Source organism: Ahaetulla prasina, chromosome 3 (genome assembly GCF_028640845.1).
Source record: "Ahaetulla prasina isolate Xishuangbanna chromosome 3, ASM2864084v1, whole genome shotgun sequence".
Classification (NCBI taxonomy): domain Eukaryota; kingdom Metazoa; phylum Chordata; class Lepidosauria; order Squamata; family Colubridae; genus Ahaetulla; species Ahaetulla prasina.
The window spans coordinates 21,981,317-22,002,499 of NC_080541.1; the positions used below are offsets into that span (position 1 = coordinate 21,981,317).

Here is a 21,183-nt window from a genome sequence, read left to right on the forward strand (position 1 = left end):
GGATTTTTGCTCCCAGTTCTCCGAACTACCTGCCGCCATCGCTACCAGATTGGGAAATCTGGTCCGAACCGGGAACAATTCACCCCTGGCTAAAGGGTGTGTGTGTCAGCCATGGTGAAGCTGGCAGGAAATCAAAACTCACTCCTAGTCCTACTGCTTGTTTTATCCTTGGTCATTCTGTTTCTCTGTTTAGATAAGAGGAACTATCTAGGAAATGATGATCAAACAGGTCATGGTTTGTCTAATTGAAAATAAAATCAATCTATAGCCTTAGCAGCTAGTTGATCTTGGCTAACGTTGGCCAGATGTGGACACTAAGCAGGGTTAAGCATCATTCAAAATTGAATGGGAGACCACTGAGAATTCTAAGAACTTTAGGCTAAATTCAGCAGTCAAAAAACATTTTGGAAGAAAACATCAGTAAATCATCTCCATGCAGATTCCAAGAAAATGGATGTGTCAAGGAAATGGATGTGTCATGGAAGTTACCAAGAGTTGAGCTTACCTCAGAGAGGATGTTACTTACAGCCATATTTATTGAACAGTTAGTGCACCTAGGAAATGAGTTTGTAAATGTACAAGGAACAAGTAATGTAAATTTATATGTCTGTCTGCCAAAGTTTTAGATTTGTATTTAATTTGCCTTGTGGGTCTTTGAGGTTCTTCCTGCAAGTTCTAAAAGTAGCTGTCTTACATTTTACAATGCATTTCCAAAGCAACTTAATATGATTTGTGCTTGAATTTATACTTCAGATGGGAGTTCCAGTTATGATTATTTCTTCCTCTTCAAATCATCAAGACTTCCTGAATAGGTTCAACTTAAAAAAACAGAACTGTCTTAACAGTCTTTTATATCCAAGATTTGTAAACAATCAATATAGTTCCCATCAGGACAATAAATTATTTGCTGAAACACTTCCAGGAATTAAAATGTTCAGTTTTTATTAACTTTTATCTTCTTGAACTAAAAGCTTCTTCATTGTGTTGGATAGCTGGTGTTCGCCCAACGTCACTCAAAAACAATGGCTAGTACACAAACAATTAGCTCAGGGTTAGATTTTAGGATTGCTATTATTTAATAAAGGGGAGCCATACCAAAATAAAATATTTATCCTGATATGGCTATCTAAAGTCTAGTGGTTAAGGTACTGGCCTGAAAACCAGGAGACCATGAGTTCAGTCCCACCTTAGGCACAAAGCCAGTTGGATGAAGTGCTGGAACTTCATAGTCCTCTGTAAGATTGTTCCAGATCAACTTGTTTCCTATTAAGTGATATTTCCATCAGCCCATCACCCAAGCACATTCCTGTTGTATGTGCAAGTTTTGTGTTACAGATCTGTTTCTCCCGTTGCACTTTATTTTTAAAAATCTTTTTGATAGTTTAAGTGATTGTGTTACTCTACTTTTGGCTTCTGTTGTCTACATTGTCTTCTGTTGTGAGGAATGCATCTGATTAACTGGCAGAATAGATATTGTAGATAAGTACAACTACTTTACACTGACCCCATACAAATGAGCCCTCAACAAATACTATTTGTTTCCTACCTATTCAACAAAGATAGCTCCCATTGCTTGCTGGATGTTCCTTCTAAGCACAGAGACCAGGGCTTGAACTTGAGATCTTAAGTATATAAAACTGAGCTATGGTGGCACAGTGGTTAGAATGCAGTATTGCAGGCTAACTCTGCTGACTGCAGCAGTTCGATCCTGACTGGCTTAAAGTTGATTCAGCCTTCCATTCTTCCGAGATTGGTAAAATGAAGACCTAGGTCATTGAGGGCAGTATGATGACACTGTAAACCACTCAGAGAAGGCTGTAAAGTCTTAAGTGGTATGTAAGTCTAAGTGCTATTGCTATTGTTATATGTTCTCCAGAGGTGGGATTCACATAATTTATCTACCGGTTTGCCCAGCACCGAAAATGTGAGAGTGTGTGTGCATGCACCTGGCCTAAAAAATGGGCCTAAATAGGACAGCATAGAGCCGATTTCCACTACCAGTTCGCTTGAACCGGTCCGGTCTGAACCGTCTGAATACCACCTCCTCCTCATGTTCTCCTCCTAAGCAATTGGGCAGTCCTCATAACTTCCTTTTGACCATAGCATATTAAGCACAGCTCCTTTCCTATAACAAGTACAGGCGCTGGAATCGCAATGAGTTATTTCATCTTCCGAACCTGGATCTCCAGTGTGGAATGTAATTAAATCACTGAGCCAACAAATATTTCGGGGCCGCCTATTCCCTCAATCTATCCCATTGTGAATCAGATTGTTTCCGAGAGAATATTTGCGCTACAGGCGGGTTTTGTCTCCTAGAATGAAAGTATTGACAGCATATAGAATTTTTTTTTACTATTCATTAAACGGAAATCCTGGAGTAATCCCTCTTCTTCTTGTCTCTTCCTTTGGATCCAGGCCGTGCACTGCTCAGGCTTACTGACAAAAAGCTTGAGCGAATGGGGATTGCTCAGGAGAGCTTACGTCAGCACATTTTGCAGCAAGTGCTCCAGCTGAAAGTGAGGGAGGAAGTTCGAAATCTGCAGCTACTCACACAAGGTAGGAAACATTCCACTCAAGGAGAATGCAGAAGGTGAGACAGGAAGGTCACCTTCAAGCAGGGAGAGATTAATTTGATGCTCTCCAGCGCGAACTTATGCACAAAGAAGTCTCATGCAACCAGAGTGCTCTCCCTCACACCGAGCAAGAGGAAAATAAGGAAAAACAGGTGATTTATGTATTATGGACTACCTGCCTGTTATGATAAGACCCCTTTTCTGTATTAGAAACAAGCCCTTCTATTGCTTCCTAACACGTATTTGCATACACGAGTTGGTCCTTCTGGAGACAAGTATATTCTGTGTTAATTAATGATAATGAAATAGGGACAATTTGCTTCTATATCACTCGTGCTGCTGAGGAAAGAATCCATTGTTTGACTTCATATGGGCTGATTTTGAAAGCAGAAGCTTTGTGCTTAATTATTTGGATTCTAGTGTTAGTCAATACGGTATTGTTCCATGATGATCTCTTCCATTATCTGAAATCCAGCTGGCCAAGATGAGGAATATACTGTGTGTGTTTTGTTATGCTGTGATATCAGTACTGGCTGTTTTCTGTCACCTTCTGTTATGAATTTATGCTCGCAGGATTGGCAGTGACTGGAACCAACACATCTAAAAGGTGCTAGGTTGGAAAAGCTTGCATAGATGGAAGGAAAAGTCTAGGCAAAGCTATTTTCAGCAGCTGAGTTGTGTAATGCTGAATTCTCTGGATCGTAACGGGGTTAAATCCATGGCCCAAGTGAAAGCTTTTACCACCAGACGCAACATAATTCCAACCTGTTAGTCTACTGTCAAGAAGTTTTAACTTTAAAAAACCGCTATAAAGCCTTATGCCACTAGATAAAGGCAGAATGCACCAATCACCATTGCAAACAGGAGGAAGAGCTGTTACACTCGAAATCCACCTGAGCCTCCTATAACTTGGTAAATGCCAAACTTAAAAACTCGAAAACTATCCCACCCCTAAAAGGGCCTAACAGGGAAGACTGTAACAATGAAGCTGTTAAGGCCAACCTGTTCAATACGTTCTTCAGTTCAGTCTTTGTTGACAGCAATGGCTACTGCCCCACATTTCCTACTCGTACCATAATTAATTGTAACGATTTACTACATATTGTGTTTACAGTAGATAACATTGAAACGGGACTATGTAACCTAAAGCCATCCTCAAACCCTCACAGCTTCAACCTTAAACTGTCTACTGTGGACTTCACCCCATTCCTAAGAGGTCCGTAAAGGGGGCGTGCATAAGCGCACCAGCATGCCTACTGTCCCCATTTATTTGTATCCATTTCCCTCGTTCATGTTCATATTCATACCTGCTATCTTGTACATGTTTAAAAAACAAACAAACAAACAAACAAATAAATAAATAAAAGTTCTTTCAAGGCTCATATCAAAACAGATGAAACTGATTCTGGAAGAAACTGAGTAACAACACAGAACATAGAATAATAGGTCCCAAAGGTGCTTTTTCAAGAGGCAACTGGAATTTCTGGTTTTCTTTGAAGACATTTCACTTCTCATCCAAGAAGCTTCTTCAGCTATTACTGGATGGTGGGGAAGCAATTACTGCAGGTTCGAGCCCGGCCCAAGGTTGACTCAGCCTTCCATCCTTTATAAGGTAGGTAAAATGAGGACCCAGATTGTTGGGGGGGCAATAAGTTGACTTTGTAAAAATATACAAATAGAATGAGACTATTGCCTTATACACTGTAAGCCGCCCTGAGTCTTCGGAGAAGGGCGGGGTATAAATGTAAACAAAACAAAAAAAAAGTCAGAGCTGAAGAAGCTTCTTGGATGAGAAGCGAAACGCCTTCAAAGGAAAACCAGAAAGTCCAGTTGCCTCTTGAAAAAGCAGGTTATCTCTTTGGGATAATCATGACTCGGATGACTGAGAATCTCCATAGACACATAGAATAATAGGGTTGGAAAGGACCTGGGAGGTCTTCTAGTTCAACCCCCTGCCCGTGGCAAGAGATCCTATACTCATGATGGTGAACCTATGGCACGTGTGCCACAGGTGGCACGCAGAGCCATATTGGTGGGCACGCGAGCTCAGCTCTGATGAACATGTGTGTGCTGGCCAGCTGATTTTCAGGCCTTCTGGACCCACCAGAAGTAGGGAAACAGGCTGTTTCCTGCATCTGGAGGGCTGGGTGGGGTGGGGAAGGCCCGCTTTTTGCTCTCCCCAGGCTCCTAGAGAGGCTCTGGAGCCTGTGGAGAGCAAAAAACAGGCCTACCAGGCCCATCGTGCGCCAAAAGCTGGGGGAAGATCACGCACGCATGCACAGGGGTGGGGTGCGTATAATTATGGGTGTGGGCACGTGTACACGTGACACCCCCCACAGTCCCCCGGCTTTTGGCACGCGGTGGCAAAAAGGTTAGCCATCACTGTCCTATACCATTCCAGATGTTCTTTTAGGCTTGATCACATGGATACACATGATCATGGAAAGTTTAACAGAATAACAGAACAGAATAATAGAGTTGGAAGGGATGCCAGAGATCCTCCAGTCCAACCCTCCATCCAATCAGGAGACCTTATACCATTTTAGACAAATGGTTGTCCAATCTCTTCTTAAAAGTATATCCTCATTTTTTCATACTCATACTTTTCATATAAAAGAAAGTAAATACTCATCCAGCGCTATAGAATCTTCTCTCAACTTGGAGTCAAAATTGGAATAGATGTAAGAGATTTGATGAAAAGGGTTTTTGCAATATCTGTCCACTAATGAATCTTATCATCTTGGATTCAAAATACTGTAAAATAACATTTTAACTACTTGGATCAACTCAGCTTAATGGCAGTCTTGTCTTACCTATATCAGGGGTCTCCAACCTTGGTCCCTGTAAGACTTGTGGATTTCAAAGCTGGCTGAGGGACTCTGGGAGTTGAAGTCCACAAGTCTTAAAGGGACAAAGGTTGGAGACCCTTGATCTAGATCTCAACATAAAACTTTAACTGGCTATTAAACAAACATCTCCCTATTGTTCTGAATGAGTAAATTGTAGCTAAGATAGTTGATTTGGACTATCTGTAATCCCTTGATTTCTCCTGCCAAATCAGATTTCTTTCCCTTGATTGAGCTTGATCCAGTCTTGCCTGATTAATCCAAGACGTAATTGGTTTCTCCTCTGAGCCTTATGAAACCTCACGATAGAAATATTACAGCATAGATGTTTAAATGGGCCTTAAACTTTACCTTCTCAAAACAAAACAAAAACAAGCCAAGCCAAAATAGATCAACCAAAATGACCCAAAAAGAATTTAAGTTTTCAAGTTCATCAGGCAAGTTTGTTACCCTGAATGCAGGTCAGAAAAGAAGCCCATAAATTAGATGGGGTGTCATGACTTAAAAGACAAATTCCAAATCGGTTCCAAGATGATGATTGTGGAGCAAATATAGTTGTGTATGAGGTTAGTGAAATAAACCGGTAGGTCCTACACCTGTGAAAATGGAACCAATTATTCCCAGTCTGCTTTTACTGAGTGCAAAGGATTATAGGCTGGAATTTTGGTTGTGGAGTGATGTGGCCATAAAACAAGATGTCAGATGATTGCATCGCTTAGCAACTGCAATCCCCACAATCCCAGTTGCAATTGCTAAGCAAAATTTCAAAATTTACCAGTTGTTAGCTGAGTACCTACCCCAATGCAATCCTCCTTCTTTATAAATAATGCATTACCTTGTTCATTTATCACTCTTCAAGAATCTGAAAAATGAAATTAAAATAGTCTAGTCATTAAATGCAGATGAAAGGAGTGGTGCTGTGGCCTAGAAGTGGAGCTTTTGCCTCACAATCAGGAGGCTGTGAGTTCGATCCTAGGTAGAGGCAGATATTTCTCTCTCTGGGCACAATGAGAATATATCTCCTGAACCAACCAATTGGCATCAGGAAGGGCATCCAGCCACTAAACACTCTGCTGGCTTCATTCGGTTGCCCAGACTCTACCCCGCAAGGGATTATGGGGTCATTAAAAGAAGGTGATTAAGTGCAGATGAAAGAGTAGGGGAATTTACAGAGGTTGCTTGAAGTAGTCTTTCTCCAAATAGCCAGCTACAAAATTTGATGACTTAAATCTCGAGATACCCTATATTCATAGAATACACCTTGGAATTCCAGAGGTTATTGTAGACTTTCTCAGTTGGTTCCAGTCTTTTCCCTTCCTTTTCAAGGCAAGGATTTGAAATGTATTTCTATTTGCCTTGTGAAATCAAGGCTGTGACTTGATTTTTTTTTGTTAACTTTAATATAAGCCTAGGTAGGTTGGGCTGAGAGAGAGTAAGTGGTGGTTGAGTGAGGACTTCAACTTGTCTTAACATCCTAACCATTACAAACAGTCTATTGCAGGGGTCTCCAACCTTGGTCCCTTTAAGACTTGTGGACTTCAACTCCCAGAATCCCTCAGCCAGCAAAGCTCTGGGAGTTGAAGTCCACAAGTCTTAAAAGGACCAAGGTTGGAGACCCCTGGTCTATTGGGCAGAATATTGGGCTAAATTTGTCCATTCTCCTTTGTTTCCTCTTGCTGCCTAGCGCTTTCTTTGTTCAATATTGCTAGAACATAAAATATGGGATCCTTGCTGTTGTTCTTTTGTTCAGAACTCACTCACAGGGTGAAAAGACAAGATCTGATCACAGTGAAAATTAGATCAGATTTGCAGTTATTTTCAAAGTAATATTGCAAATTTGAACCAGCTTCCTCTCTCTAACCGCATATTCGAATCAGCTTTCTTAGGAAATATCCACATTCAAAAAGGAACTTACTGGGAGTCATAACAATTATTTTTTGATATCATTCATAATTTCAGAGTTTCAAGACTCCAGCTCTCTGTGAACATACACCATGAATGGTACTACTGTTGCTAGATCTCCAGAATAGAATAGAATAGAATAGAATAGAAAAGATGTTGAGACTCTAGAAAGAGTGCAGAGAAGAGCAACAAAGATGATTAGGGGACTGGAGGCTAAAACATATGAAGAACGGTTGCAGGAACTCGGTATGTCTAGTTTAATGAAAAAAAGGACTAGGGAAGACATGATAGCAGTGTTCCAATATCTCAGGGGTTGCCACAAAGAAGAGGGAGTCAAACTATTCTCCAAAGCACCTGAGGGGAGGACAAGAAGCAATGGGTGGAAACTAACCAAGGAGAGAAACAACTTAGAACTAAGGAGAAATTTCCTGACAGTTAGAACAATTAATAAGTGGAACAACTTGCCTGCAGAAGTTGTGAATGCTCCAACACTCGAAATTTTTAAGAAAATGTTGGACAGCCATTTGTCTGAAATGGTGTAGGGTTTCCTGCCTGGGCAGGAAGTTGAACTAGAAGACCTCCAAGGTCCCTTCCAACTCTGTTATTATGTTATGTTATGTTATGTTATGTTAAGAATAGAATAGAATAGAATAGAATAGAATAGAATAGAATAGAATAGAATAGAATAGAATAGAATAGAATAGAATAGAATTCTTTATTGGCCAAGTGTGATTGGACACACAAGGAATTTGTCTTTCGTGTATATGCTCTCAGTGTACATAAAAAGACAAGATACGCTCTTGTCAAGAATGGTTTGTTGAGCATGGTTTCATAACTAATATGTCTTGTGGGTGCTAAGGGCTACAGGTGTTTGTATCTAAGTGTAGGGACTTTGCTCTACAAGAGACTTGTGTCAGTCTCACCAAAGTGCCTTCTCCATTGTTGTGGTTTTAGCTTGATTCAAATTCATCTGCCTTTGAGTTTATTTGCTGACCTACTCTTTGGAAAGCATTTGCTGCTGAGATTATGCCAAGTATAAGCACCCTTATATAACACAGTGGTATGTTAGTTAGAATTTTTCTCCCTAATTATTTGCAGGATCAAAAATTAATAATATTATTTTGCCAGGCAGTGCAATGTTTTTCTTTTGTCAAAACGGAAAAGTATGCATGTGGGTAGTATCCTCAACTGTGATGCAGGAAAAGAAAGAAAGAAAATGAACTATGAATAGTTAATATTTTTGCATTAATGGAAAATATCTGGGACAAGTGATGACAATCCGTTTTGGATAGTTGACCTTGAGGGAAGCAATTCCTAAGATTCACCTATTGAGTGAAGTTAATGCTATGACAGCCAAGGTTGTGAACCCTTCACAAGACTTAGATTGGGGTCAATAGTTCTCTGTAGTGCTTTTTGATAGTTTAGAGAGAGCCTTGAATGGAAGATAAGGGCTCGCCTCAGCGGAATGACTTGACCAGGATATTTTGTAGGCCATCCCAATGATCTTACTTCATTGAAACCAAATTATATTATGACCAATGGGATTCATTTTCTCACTTTGCAATACTCCAGTTATATGCCACCCTCTTGAAGTTGTACAGAAAGCCTTGAGGCAAAATGTGCTTAAATTCAAACTGCTGTAACGCGGATGGGATATTATCAAAGGATGTTGACTGTTGTGAATGTGGCAAATCCATGTGGGAGATTAGAAAATTTATTCATAGAAAAAGAATTGTTTAAAAAAAAAGCAAAATATCAAATATTATCCATGCTTTTATACAGCTAAATCAATCGCCTACTTGGAATATTGTGCCCAGTGTTAGTCTTCAAAGTGGACTTCAAAAAGGATATTATACCATAGATCTTCTATGACAGCTTTTATAGAAGGGCTCGGAGATCTGGCTAGGGAGAAACAGGCTTAGATTCAACCCTAATAAGATTGGCTGGCTGTAGGTTTTACAATTCTTCCCCCCATCCTTTAGTACTGTATAGAGCTTTCATCTTGGGGCTGATCTGGGAGACTTTTCAGAATCTGCAACTTGTCCAGAATGCAACATCATTAGCTTTCATTAAGGTTTCCAGGTGCAAATCAATGTGCAGGTCAGCAGCAGTATGCCATAGGGCTGGTTTATTAGTGGGACTGCTTGCTGTTAATTCTGCCTTCTCCACCAGCTCTGATAATATTTGACATGGCATCAGATGGGAGCCAAGAGACAGCAATTCTTTATCACAGCACCTACCGTCACTCCCCTGCCCCCAAATTCATATATTTTAACCCTATTGGCCTTCCAAAAGGCACTAAGATCTGGTTGTTTCAGTGTGCATTAACAATAGCAATAACAATGGTACTTAGACAATGCTTTTGCAGCCCTCTTTAAGCAGTTTGCAGAGTCAGCCTATTGCCCCCAACAATCTGAGTCCTCATTTTACCAATCTCGGAAGGATGGAAGGCTGAGTCAACCTTGAGCCTAGTGAGATTTGAACTGCTAAATTCCAGGCAGCCAGCAGTCAGCAGAATTAGCCTGCAGTACTGCATTCTAGCCACTGCGCCACCGTGGCTTTGGGCATTGGGCCAGGGCATTGACTGAGTCCGTCTCTGAGAATTGATTTATTCAGAAATGTATTTGCTAAAGAATTTTAAAGAATTTATTCATTTAGAAAAAGTATATGACTTATGTTGTGGTCCGCCAGTAGCCTGTGGACCTGGCAGCGGAGTCGGACAGTGAGGAAGCTGGGGAGGACAATGGGCCAGTCCTGGATCAGGGGAAGGCCCAGATGAAGGCTCTGCATCGGAGGCAGAGATGGGACCAGGGCCATCTGGGAGCAATGCACGGATTCCGGAGCTCTAGAGGCGGACAGCAGAGAGGCAGAAGAGCAGGAGGAGCCTGTTCCTAGTGCACGCATGAAAAGAGCTACCAGAAGGCAAGAGCAGCTGAAGCAAAAAAGACGACTTGTGAGTAAGGCCAGAAAATGATTGGCTACTCCCATAAGTCTTAAAAGAGCAGCAATGAGCCATTGGATTCTTTGTAGAAAAGCAACATTGATTCCAGTGCTTCTTGTCAGCGTCTCTTGAACTTTGTGGGGTTTTTGCCAAGAAAAGCCTTTGGCAGGTTGCCAAAGACAACAAAGGTTGGTGATAAGGCCGAATGACTTTTTATGAAAAATTTGTTTTGGACTAAGCTGAGAATAGATTAATTCTCAGCTGTTTTATTAAAATAAGTTTGTTCAGGACTAATTGTGTTTGGTAATCACTACTTGGGCCTCAGTCACAACAGCTTGCCATCTCACTGAAAGTGACTCCGGGCAATGTAAAGTAACAATGAAGACAGTATCACCATCATTACACCACTATATCTTAGTTTTTAAATTTGTTGTGAGCTGCCCAGAGTCTTAGCCAGGCATGCATATCAAATAATAAATTCCCCAGTGGTGTGTCCTTACTAATTCTCAGGAAGGTTCTTTTCTGTCTGGGAAATTCAGAGGCTGTTCAGCATGTTCTCTGAGGGAAGCTAAACAGCATTTAGGATTCCTTAGCTTCAAAGGATGTTTCTGAGTAAGGGTAAAATGAGGCAAACTTTCTCATGTCACGTGTACACTGAAGGCTTCCAAGCTGTTTGTAACCAATGCAAAAAAAAAAGATGTGGGAAACAAAATGGATACTTCAGTAAAGATGTTGAACATGGCTGTGGACTGTCTGGTTGCTATTTTTGAAAAGGTATGCAATAAAGTTGGTGAAAAATCAGAAGAGGGCAACCCAAATAACTCTCAAGGGGCTCATGAGAAATAACTAGAGAATTTGGGTCCCTGACATTAAGAAAAGGTAAGAAAACACATGTATGAAATCAGGTATGACATGAAAGATGCTGCCAAGGGGAAATTTTTTCTCTTTGGTTATCCAACGCAGCCAATGAGAAGATGATTTAAAGCTGATTAATGGTAATGGTGACCTCTGACCTGGGTGTTTTTAAAAGGGGCTTGAAAGAGAGGCTTTAAAAGAAGCTCCTATTCAACTTCCCCAAATCAATATGGCTACCAGTGAATTGCAATAAGTCTGTAGAGATTCTCAGTCATCCAGGTCGTGGTTGTCCCAAAGGTGCTTTTTCAGGAGGCAACTGGAGGACTTCCTTGTTTTTTCTTTTGAAGACGTTTTGCTTCTCATCCAAGAAGCTTCTTCAGCTTTGACTGGATGGTGGGGAATGGAAGGATTTATACCCCTTCCAACCTCCAAGTGCTTCAACGACCCTCAAAAAGGATGCAAATGACCAGCTGTCTGCAAGGAATATAAATCCTTCCATTCCCCACCATCCAGTCAGAGCTGAAAGAGCTTCTTGGATGAAAAGTGAAACGTCTTCAAAAGAAAAAACAAGAAAGTCCGGTTGCCTCCTGAAAAAAGCACCTTTGGGACTAAATTGCAATAGTAGTAGTAGTAGTAGTAGTAGTAATGATAATAATAATAATAATAATTGGAATTGGAAGGGACCTTGGAGGTCTTCTAGTCCAACCCCCTGCCCAGGCAGGAAACCCTATACCATTTCAGACAAATGGCTATCCAACATTTTCTTAAAAATTTCCAGTGTTGGAGCATTCACAACTTCTGGAGGCAAGTTGTTCCACTGATTAATTGTTCTAACTGTCAGGAAATTTCTCCTTAATTCTAGGTTGCTTCTCTCCTTGATTAGTTTCCACCCATTGCTTCTTGTCCTGCCCTCAGGTGCTTTTTGGAGAATAGTTTGACTCCCTCTTCTTTGTGGAAACCCCTGAGATATTGGAACACTGCTATCATGTCTCCCCTAGTCCTTCTTTTCATTAAACTAGACATATCCAGTTCCTGCAACCGTTCTTCATATGTTTTAGCCTCCAGTCCCCTAATCCTCTTTGTTGCTCTTCTCTGCACTCTTTCTAGAGTCTCAACATCTTTTTTACATCGTGGCGACCAAAACTGAATGCAATATTCCAAATATGGCCTTACCAAGACATTATAAAGTGGTATTAACACTTCACACATTCTTGATTCTATCCCTCTGTTTATGCAGCCCAGAACTGTGTTGGCTTTTTTGGCAGCTGCTGCACACTGCTGGCTCATATTTAAAAGTTGTCCACTAGGACTCCAAGATCCCTCTCACAGTTACTACTATTGAGCAAGGTACCACATATACGGTACCTGTGCATTTTATTTTTTAGCATTTGTGAATGACACCAGAGCAAGACAAGATTTTGGTCACTATTTTCTTCTCTCTATAACGTATTTGGCAAAGTATGTATCTTGCCTCTGGTAGTCCTTCTATAGTTGCTGTAGCCCTGCAGTTGAAATTTATTTTTCAAGACCTTGTTTTCTTTTCTTACTGTGTTCCTTCTGATCTTGCTCAAAAAATTATGTATAGGAAGCACATTAATAGGGAGATGGTATTCTGGAAGCCAATAAGCAGCAAGGAAAAATGCATCTATTCGGGTGGAATTTTCGGAACTCTTTAAGCTTCCAAGCCCTGCAGTAGATAATTACTGTATGTATCTACTGGTGCAAAAAAAAAATAGTTTTGCAAGACAGAGACAGTCAAGTGTAAACTGTCTTGCCAGGGCTAGATCTCATGTTGAAAAGACAATTTTTTTTTTAACCTTGTAATCTCTACCATGTTCTGACTGAGCTCTGCCGATGGTTGATCACACATGCTAGAAGTCAGGATGTGTTTCAATCCGAAAGACTCATGAATTTATGTAAATATTGTCACTATTTTCCAAAACACTTAAGGGAATGTGAAAATCAGCAAAAAGAATGGCACTGCATATTATTTAAGCAGAATCTTTTCTGCTGTTGAAAGAAGGAGTGGGGGAATGTAAAACACATTCCCTGTTTGGGGGAGTGAAATATTTTTAGCAGTTTGCTAACACAATAGCAGGAATAGTTCTTGCACATTCACCACTCCTTGGCACACTGATATTTTTCATTTAAGTACCTGTACAGTAAATGTCTCTCCAGGTCATGGATAGTCATCCAAGTCATGGATGTCCCAAAAGTGCTTTTTCAAAAGGCAACTGGACTTTGTTTTTCCTGGAAGATGTTTCGCTTCTCATCCAAGACGCTTCTTCAGTTCTGGAAGAACTTCTGGAGAACTGAAGAAGCTTCTTTGGATGAGAAGCAAAACGTCTTCCAGGAAAAACAAAGTCCAATTGCCTTTTGAAAAAGCACCTTTGGGACTACCTACCCTGTTTCCCCGAAAATAAGACCCAACTGGCAAATAAGCCCTAGCATGATTTTTCAGGATGCTCGTAATATATGCCCTACCCCCCAAATAAGCCCCAGTTAAGATTGTCAGCCAGATGGATGCATTTAGTACCGTATTTCCCCCAAAATAAGACCTAACCAGAAAATAAGCTCTAATGCGTCTTTTGGAGCAAAAATTAATATAAGACCTAGGCTTATTTTCAGGGAAACACGGTATACAGTACTTCTCTTTGTAAGAATTGTTTTACATTTGTTTTACATTTGTTTTACATTTTAAAAGCACCTGCTTACTAATTTTTTTGTTCTTCTGTAAACTTTAAGGAGATTTTCAAATGGGTTCTTATTTAGTTTTAGACCAGTTCAAAACCTACTTCATTTCAGGAACAGTCCATATCAAGCATCTTCAGATCATGACCTAATTTTTTTTTCTTAAACTTATATGTTGAACTTGATGATGACAGCTTTTTGAATGAGATGTAAATGGAAGCTGACCCAGTTTCTTCATTACTGATTATTCCCCGAGGCTCATGAGATTGACACTTATAGGTCACGCTTCTCATTTTATGGAAAACATATCCCAAAGCACCTTTAACTTCCTTGACCTATTGATCCCATTCTATTTTATCCTTACTCTGGCCTCCAGCCTCCTGCTTGGAGCAGTTTTCTTCTGTCATATCACTTGCCTTCTCTCTCTCTCTCTCTCTCTCTCTCTCTCTCTCTCTCTCTCTCTCTCTCTCTCTCTCTCTCCATTTCCCAAAACACTCATGCACACACACACACACACACACACACACACACACACACACACCAGCAACAATCCTTAGGCAGTGGCATATGCTATCCACTAGGCACTACAGTTGGAGGAGAAGCAAACTCTTAGAACCAAAGCAGCAACTGGGAGCAGAGTTACTGGTGCTGCTGATGAGAGTGAAGAAATGTATTTTTTGTTTGTGCCAGAATTATTTCCATAATTGTCAGTCAGAGGAGAAGTGTTCTAGTTTTTGTGTTGTTGTGACAAAGAAATAAAGGGAGACTCCTCATATAAATCTATTTCAAGCTATTTAGCTCTCATCAGCGGAAGCAATATGCTCCATCCCATATTTGGGCAGACCAGGTTGCCCTAATAAAAAATAATCTCTCCCCTGGTATAGCCGACAAAGCCAGGAGAGCCCATGGCTTAGAGGTTAATACATCCACCTATATGTAAGCAGCCCAGGTTCAAATCCCAGAAGGGTATAGCTATCTGACGAGAACTAAATAGCTTGAAATAGATTTATACTAAGTCTCCCTTTACTTCTTTGTCGGTAAATATAAATTTAACACAAAAATAGTTTGTCGCGAAAGCGACTGCTTGCAAAGGCTCCTGGATTGGGGCCGAAAGGCAAAAGCGGAATCAGTATGCTCCATCCCATATTTGGGTAGACCAGGTTGCTGTGATAAAAAACACTTGTTCTGTTTTTTGTTTTTCAGGTAAGGCAAGCCGTTCTATTCTTCTTAAAAGATTGCGCCAGAGTTAGTTTGATTTTGATTTTCAGAGCTGGGGAAATGGTTCATTCTTTGCTCCGTCCTCATCCTAGCAGCTTCATGGGTTTAGCTGGCCATTAAAACACTTGGCCGAGTTGTTTCTGCACCTTCCCATCTTCTAGCTAAACTTAAACCAAGCAGAATTAATAACTTGATTTCATCAACACTGGCCTTTTTTTTTTAAGTTCCTTTCTATTCCCCAAACTGTTTTTTGAAGCATCTTACCTAGGTACGTATTTTCGTGTCCTTTCAATTAGCTTAATATAGGAATTATCTTAAAATGGATTTGAAATCCAGTGTGATAGGGTTCGTTGTTATTCTGGTTTGATGGCTGCATTTTGCACTTCTTTTTCAGTTGACAAAAGCAGTGAAACACACAAAGCTTTTGTGACTCTTTAATGATCATTTCTATTAAGTAAAAATTTGACAACTAGGTCAATTTTCTGAAGAAAAGTTAGACTGGTGTCCTTACCAGTCTTGCTGTCACCTTAATTGAAGGGCAGGATTTTGACCTTCTCATCCTACTGAGCTTGGCTGCAAAAATTCAGTCAGGTCATTGAATTTATTTGACAAAAATATCCATGCTCTCTCTCTCTCTCTCTCTCTCTCTCTCTCTCTCTCTCTCTCTCTCTCTCTCTCTCTCTCTCTGAGAGAGAAGCTTGAGAAGACAAACTTAATTTATTTCTTAAACTTCATTCATACAAACCAGCAACTAGTCTCCTAAAGATTACACAAAACCCACAAATATTGCTCATAGAGCTATCAGTTGGTACATCCTTTAGCTTTGTGTGTGGGCTGCTATGCTATACCTTTGTGGAAACTGTCAGGGATCTGCTGTTTTGGCTCAGAATTAAATCATATTGGGATCATTTTTTAGACAGGTTTTTTTTTATGTAGCATTTTCAACCGGCTTTTAGTAGCATTATCTCTATGAACTATAGATTTGGCAGGGCAAGTGACAAAACTAAAGTTTAATAATACAATAGACATGTTTAGCAAAAATTGATGCAATTTTACATGACATTTATTACAAGTAGTCCTTGACTTACAACCATGCGTTTAGTGACTGTTTGAAGTTACAATGGCACAGAGAAAACTGATTAATGACCATTTTTCACATTGCAGCATCCTCACGGTCGTGTGATCAAAATTCAGACGCTTGGCAACTGGCATGTATTTGTGAAGGTTGTAGTGTCCTGGGGCCATGTGATCATCTTTTGTGACCTTCTGTCATGTAAAGTCAATAGGGAATAGCAGTGCCCCTTAAACTTATATACCATCCCATAGGGCTTTACAGCTCTCTCTGGACTGCTTATAATCTCAGTTTATTGCCCTCAACAATCTGGGTCCTCATTTTATTGTCCTCAAAAGGATGGAAGGCTGAGTCAACCTTGAGTCCCGTCAAGATCCAATTCCAGGCTGTGGGCAGAGTTTGCCTGCAATACTGAACTTTAAATTCACTTAACAACCATGCTACTAACTTAACAACTGCAGTGATTCACTTAACAGCTGTGGCAAGAAAGGTCATAAAATGAACCCAAAGTCACTTAACAACTGTCTTGCTTAGAAATTTTAGGTTCAATTGTGGCCGTAAGTTGAGGGCTATCAGTACTGTATTTAAACCAAGGTCTATGTACCTAAAATGGCTATATTCCTTTTTTTGCTTCCACTTTGACTTCCTTCTCATTCCTCTGTTTCCACTGTCCCCTTGCACATTGCACAATCTAGACCTTCCTATCTATGTGACTTCTTTTTCTAATGGTATTGTTAAAAATACTTCAGATTATATTGCCATTGAAATCAATGTGCTAGGTATATAATTCATCTATATTGTTATTACACGTCACAAGGGCATGTTAGTAGCATGAAAATTCAATCCCTGGAGAGCAATTATGTCTAGGCAGATGAAATTGGGCAAAGAGGTGGAGTCCAATTCAATCAAGGCAAGCAAAGGTTAAAACTCTATTAAGTTAATCATGATTCAAGGTGACTTTATGGATTGCCACATGTTTTCTTGGCAACATTTCAGAAGTATTTTAACCTTGCTTCTTCCCAGTCTAGCCTACAGCCCTGGAATTTCCTGGTGATCATTCATCAATTTTTGCCACTGCTGATGTCAGCACAGCAGGGTGTCTCACGAGAAAACCTGTTTGAATTAAGGGTATTGAATTCAGCACCATGGAGAGCTACAGTTCAGTTTTACGGTTGAGATTAAAGAATTTAGTTACTGTAGAATGGGCCTCAAATCTGGAATTACCGAGAGACGACTTCCGGTATCCGGTGGCAACGGACGTCTGGAAGGCTTCTCCTGCCTCCAGTGTCCGAATCCGGCCGCCGCCGAGGCCCTTAGGGGCCAGGTGTTCCGAAAAGGACACCTGCCGCAGACGGCTCGCCAGGGTCTCCCAGCCGATATACAGGACTGGGGGACCGATGCTGGCGCGTCCTAGGCTCGGCGGGGTTTGGAGGCCCCAGGCGGCGGCCATTATTTTGGTCGCCGCCTGGGCCGCTGTGCTCGGTGACACCGGGGCTTTGGATTTATAATTGCAGCAGCCTGGTGGTGAACAGGAGCGGAGAAGAATTGAGGAATGAAGAAGGAAGGGATATCGGCAAATGTGGTGGAGTACTCCGGTGCGGGGGTTTTCTCCCCTGCGACTGGAAGAATCTGAATCACTTTGGAGAGAGGAGAACTTAAAATAACAAGATTACGGTTTTGTGGAGCTCTGGAGAAAGAGGTGATGGAGAAATTTAGGAGGGAGGGTTTGAGGCCCCCTCCTCTGAGGAACAATGGTGGCGTCCAGCTTCCGCCTTCACTATGAGAATCTTGATGACATCACTTCCCTTGACTTCCTGGTTGACTAACTGTACTCTGGACTCGTTGCTCCTGTGAGTGCCCCTGGTGGATCCGGAGGAAATTATAAGGATACTGTGCTTGCCTGAGGATTTTAAAATTTTTTTAAATGGCAAAGGTCAGAGACCAACTGCTGGAGAAATGGAGAATTCTGGAAAAGTTATCTAATATGGACAAGAAACTGGATGAAATAAGAGCAGAAATTGTGACTATCCAAAAGGATTTAAAGGATACTCAACAAGTCTCAGCAGAAAATAAGCAGAAAGTGGAAGGTCTGGAGGGTGAGATGCGGGCAGTGCAGAAAAGAGGGAGGCGACAAGCAATGCTGTGCTTGGATTACAGATGGATAAAATGTCTTATTTTCTTAGGTTTCAAAATTTGGAAGAAGTGGACCAAGAAGACTTGAGAGATGTTGTGACTAAACTGTTGGGAGAATTTCTTGGGAGAGGTGTTGATTTTATGAATTGGGATGTGGATCGAGTTTATAGAGTTAATTCACAATATGCACGCATGCAGTTCCTAGAGAGGTTCATGTCAAATTTGTGAAAAGAGGCGAGAGATGAAATTCTTAGAAAACATAGGAGTGGGGCACTGACTTATAGGGGCAGGGAGATAGCCATTCTGAGGCAGATTCCCAGACAGGTACGTGAAATGAGAAAGAAATATTATTTTTATCAAGCAAATTGTACCAGAAGGAGTGGGCTTCAGATGGCTGATGCCAGAGGATTGATGATTTTCCGGGAGGGCATTACGAAAAAATTAGTACAATTGCGGAGGCTGCGGCCTCGTGGAGGAACACAAAGCCCTCCTGGATTTAGATGACCCAGGAATTGAAGAAGGGAGGTTATAGACCATGGGCGGAGGCGGCTGCCGCTGTTGCGGCCCTGGAGTTGGGTCAGGCTGAACCCAGAGTTCTGAGATCCAAAACTAGGAAGTGACAAAGATATTTGGTATTGTGTTGGTTTTCCTTATTCTCTTTCGTATGATATTCTGATTATTCTTGACCCTTCCTTATTGTGTAAGATTGAAACTTAGCTACTTCGTATCACCTGCTTGCCATATGGCTGTTGTATGTGTTTAAAATTTTGAGTAAAATTCTTATCATGTATAAGAAAAATGAAAATTTACCATACCTGATATGTATTTGCATAAATTTTTTTTGACCAATAAAAACTTTTTATAATAAAATCTGGAATTACCAACGAAAATTATGCCAGTCATTAAGCAGATGATTATGTCGCTGACCTGATTTTATATTTTTCATGGGATTCTTAAGCAAATCACATGCTCATTAAGCAAACTCATTGTTTGCAATGGTGTTTTTTTGTTGCAAACCAGAAATAAATGCCTGTTTCCAGCAAAAAAATAAATAAATAAATTGTAAATTGTGGTCACATGACTGCATAATGCTGAAAACATCTGTAAATGCAGGCCAGTTGTTGAGAACCCAAAATGGGATCATGTGACTGAAGGGTGGGGGATACCATTGGAACTTTGAATCTGTGTTGTAATTACTGTTGGGGGAGGGGTTCATCATAACTTTAGATGGTTTCAAAGTGAGCAGTTTTAAATGGAGGACTACCTGTACTAGGAAGATGTTGTCTTGGCATCAGCTAAAGCAGGGGTCTCCAACCTTGGTCCCTTTAAAACTTGTGGACTTCAACTCCCAGCCAGCTTTGCTGGTTGAGGGACTCTGGAAGTTGAAGTCCACAAGTCTTAAAGGGACCAAGGTTGGAGACCCCTGAGCTAAAGCCTGATAAGTGATTGGCCATGATGTAATTTTTCTCTATTTCTGGAAGAGCTAGATGGACTGTTTAAAAGCCCTCATCTGCTAGTTACAGTTTTGTAAACATAGGAACATTTGGCAAAGAAATAAACATTTTGCAGGACTTCTAACATCTGGCCAAAAAAACATTATGACAAGTCTAGAAGTACCCTGAATATGGAACTGGATGTCCTTTTCTGGAAAAGTTGTTTAGCCCATATTTTCATCAGAGCTAAGAGTCAGCTTAAGAGACCTATTTCCCCATAAAAATGACATTTTGCAAATTCCGAAAGAATTGTGAAGTAGGTTCATCCACTCTGGGATCTTGGGGTTCAAGGAGCTGCAAATGGCGTGCAGCTAGCTTGCACAAAATTCCTGAAAGAAAATCTTTCTGGTTCTGTGATATATCTATTCTTGAGCTGTTCAGACTCTGAAAGTCAGGGAACTGGAGTGAAAAAACAAGGATGCCATGTACATGGTGTTTTTCTCGCCATCCAAACTAGACTGTGTTATTTCTCTGTGTTATGTAATATAGGATAGGATAGGATAGGATAGGATAGAACTTTTTTATTGGCCAAGTGTGTGTTGTGGTCCACCAGCAGTCTGCAGAACTGGCAGCGGAGTCAGACAGCGATGAGGCTGAGGAACAGCGTGGGCCAGTCCTGGAGTCTGGGAAACGCCTGGATGAGGGCTCTGCGTCGGGGGCAGAAGTGGGACCAGGGCTATCAGGGAGTGATGTGTGGACTCTGGAGCCTCCAGAGGCTGACAGTAGTGAGGCAGAGGAACAAGAGGAGCCTGTTTCTAATGCACGCATGAGAGGAGCTGCCAAAAGGCAAGAGCAGCTAAAGCAAAGAGGACGACTCGGGAGTAGGGCCAAGAGATGATTGGGCCCTTCCATAAGGCTTAAAAGACCAGCAACACCGTTTGGGCTCTTTGCTGGAAAACAACGTTGATAGCTTTGTCTTGTTGCATTTTTTTCGTATCAGCATCTTCTGAACTTTTTCCAAGAAAGGCCTTTGGCAGTTTGCCTAATTAGACCAAGGTTGGTGATAGGACTGAGGAATTGTGTTGGGAGGAATTTGCTTTGATTTTGTTTGGACTACACTGAGAATGACTTAATTTTCAGCTGTTATAATAAAGTTTGTTTGTTTTTAAACTGACTGAGTTTCCTACTACCTACTTGGGTCTGGGTCATAACAGTGTGATTGGACACACAAGGAATTTGTCTTGGTGCATATGCTCTCAGTGTACATAAAAGAAAGATCGTTCATCAAAAATAAATAAATAAATTGTAAATTGTGGTCACATGACTGCATAATGCTGGAAACATCTGTAAATGCAGGACAGTTGTTGAGAACCCAAAATGGGATCATGTGACTGAAGGGTGGGGGATACCATTGGAACTTTGAATCTGTGTTGTAATTACTGTTGGGGGAGGGGTTCATCATAACTTTAGATGGTTTCAAAGTGAGCAGTTTTAAATGGAGGACTACCTGTACTAGGAA

At 40.9% G+C, this 21,183-nt stretch overlaps 1 protein-coding gene across 4 annotated transcripts in view; it reads left to right on the forward strand.

Annotated features, from left to right (window-relative positions):
- SAMD12 (sterile alpha motif domain containing 12) overlaps positions 1 to 21,183 on the forward strand; it is a 352,834-nt gene that overhangs the window by 135,464 nt on the left and 196,187 nt on the right. For all 4 annotated transcript variants that reach the window (XM_058177158.1, XM_058177160.1, XM_058177161.1 and 1 more), the window contains exon 4: positions 2,416 to 2,556. In XM_058177158.1, the coding sequence (XP_058033141.1) occupies positions 2,416 to 2,556 (141 nt within the window). The remainder of the gene's footprint in view (positions 1 to 2,415; positions 2,557 to 21,183) is intronic.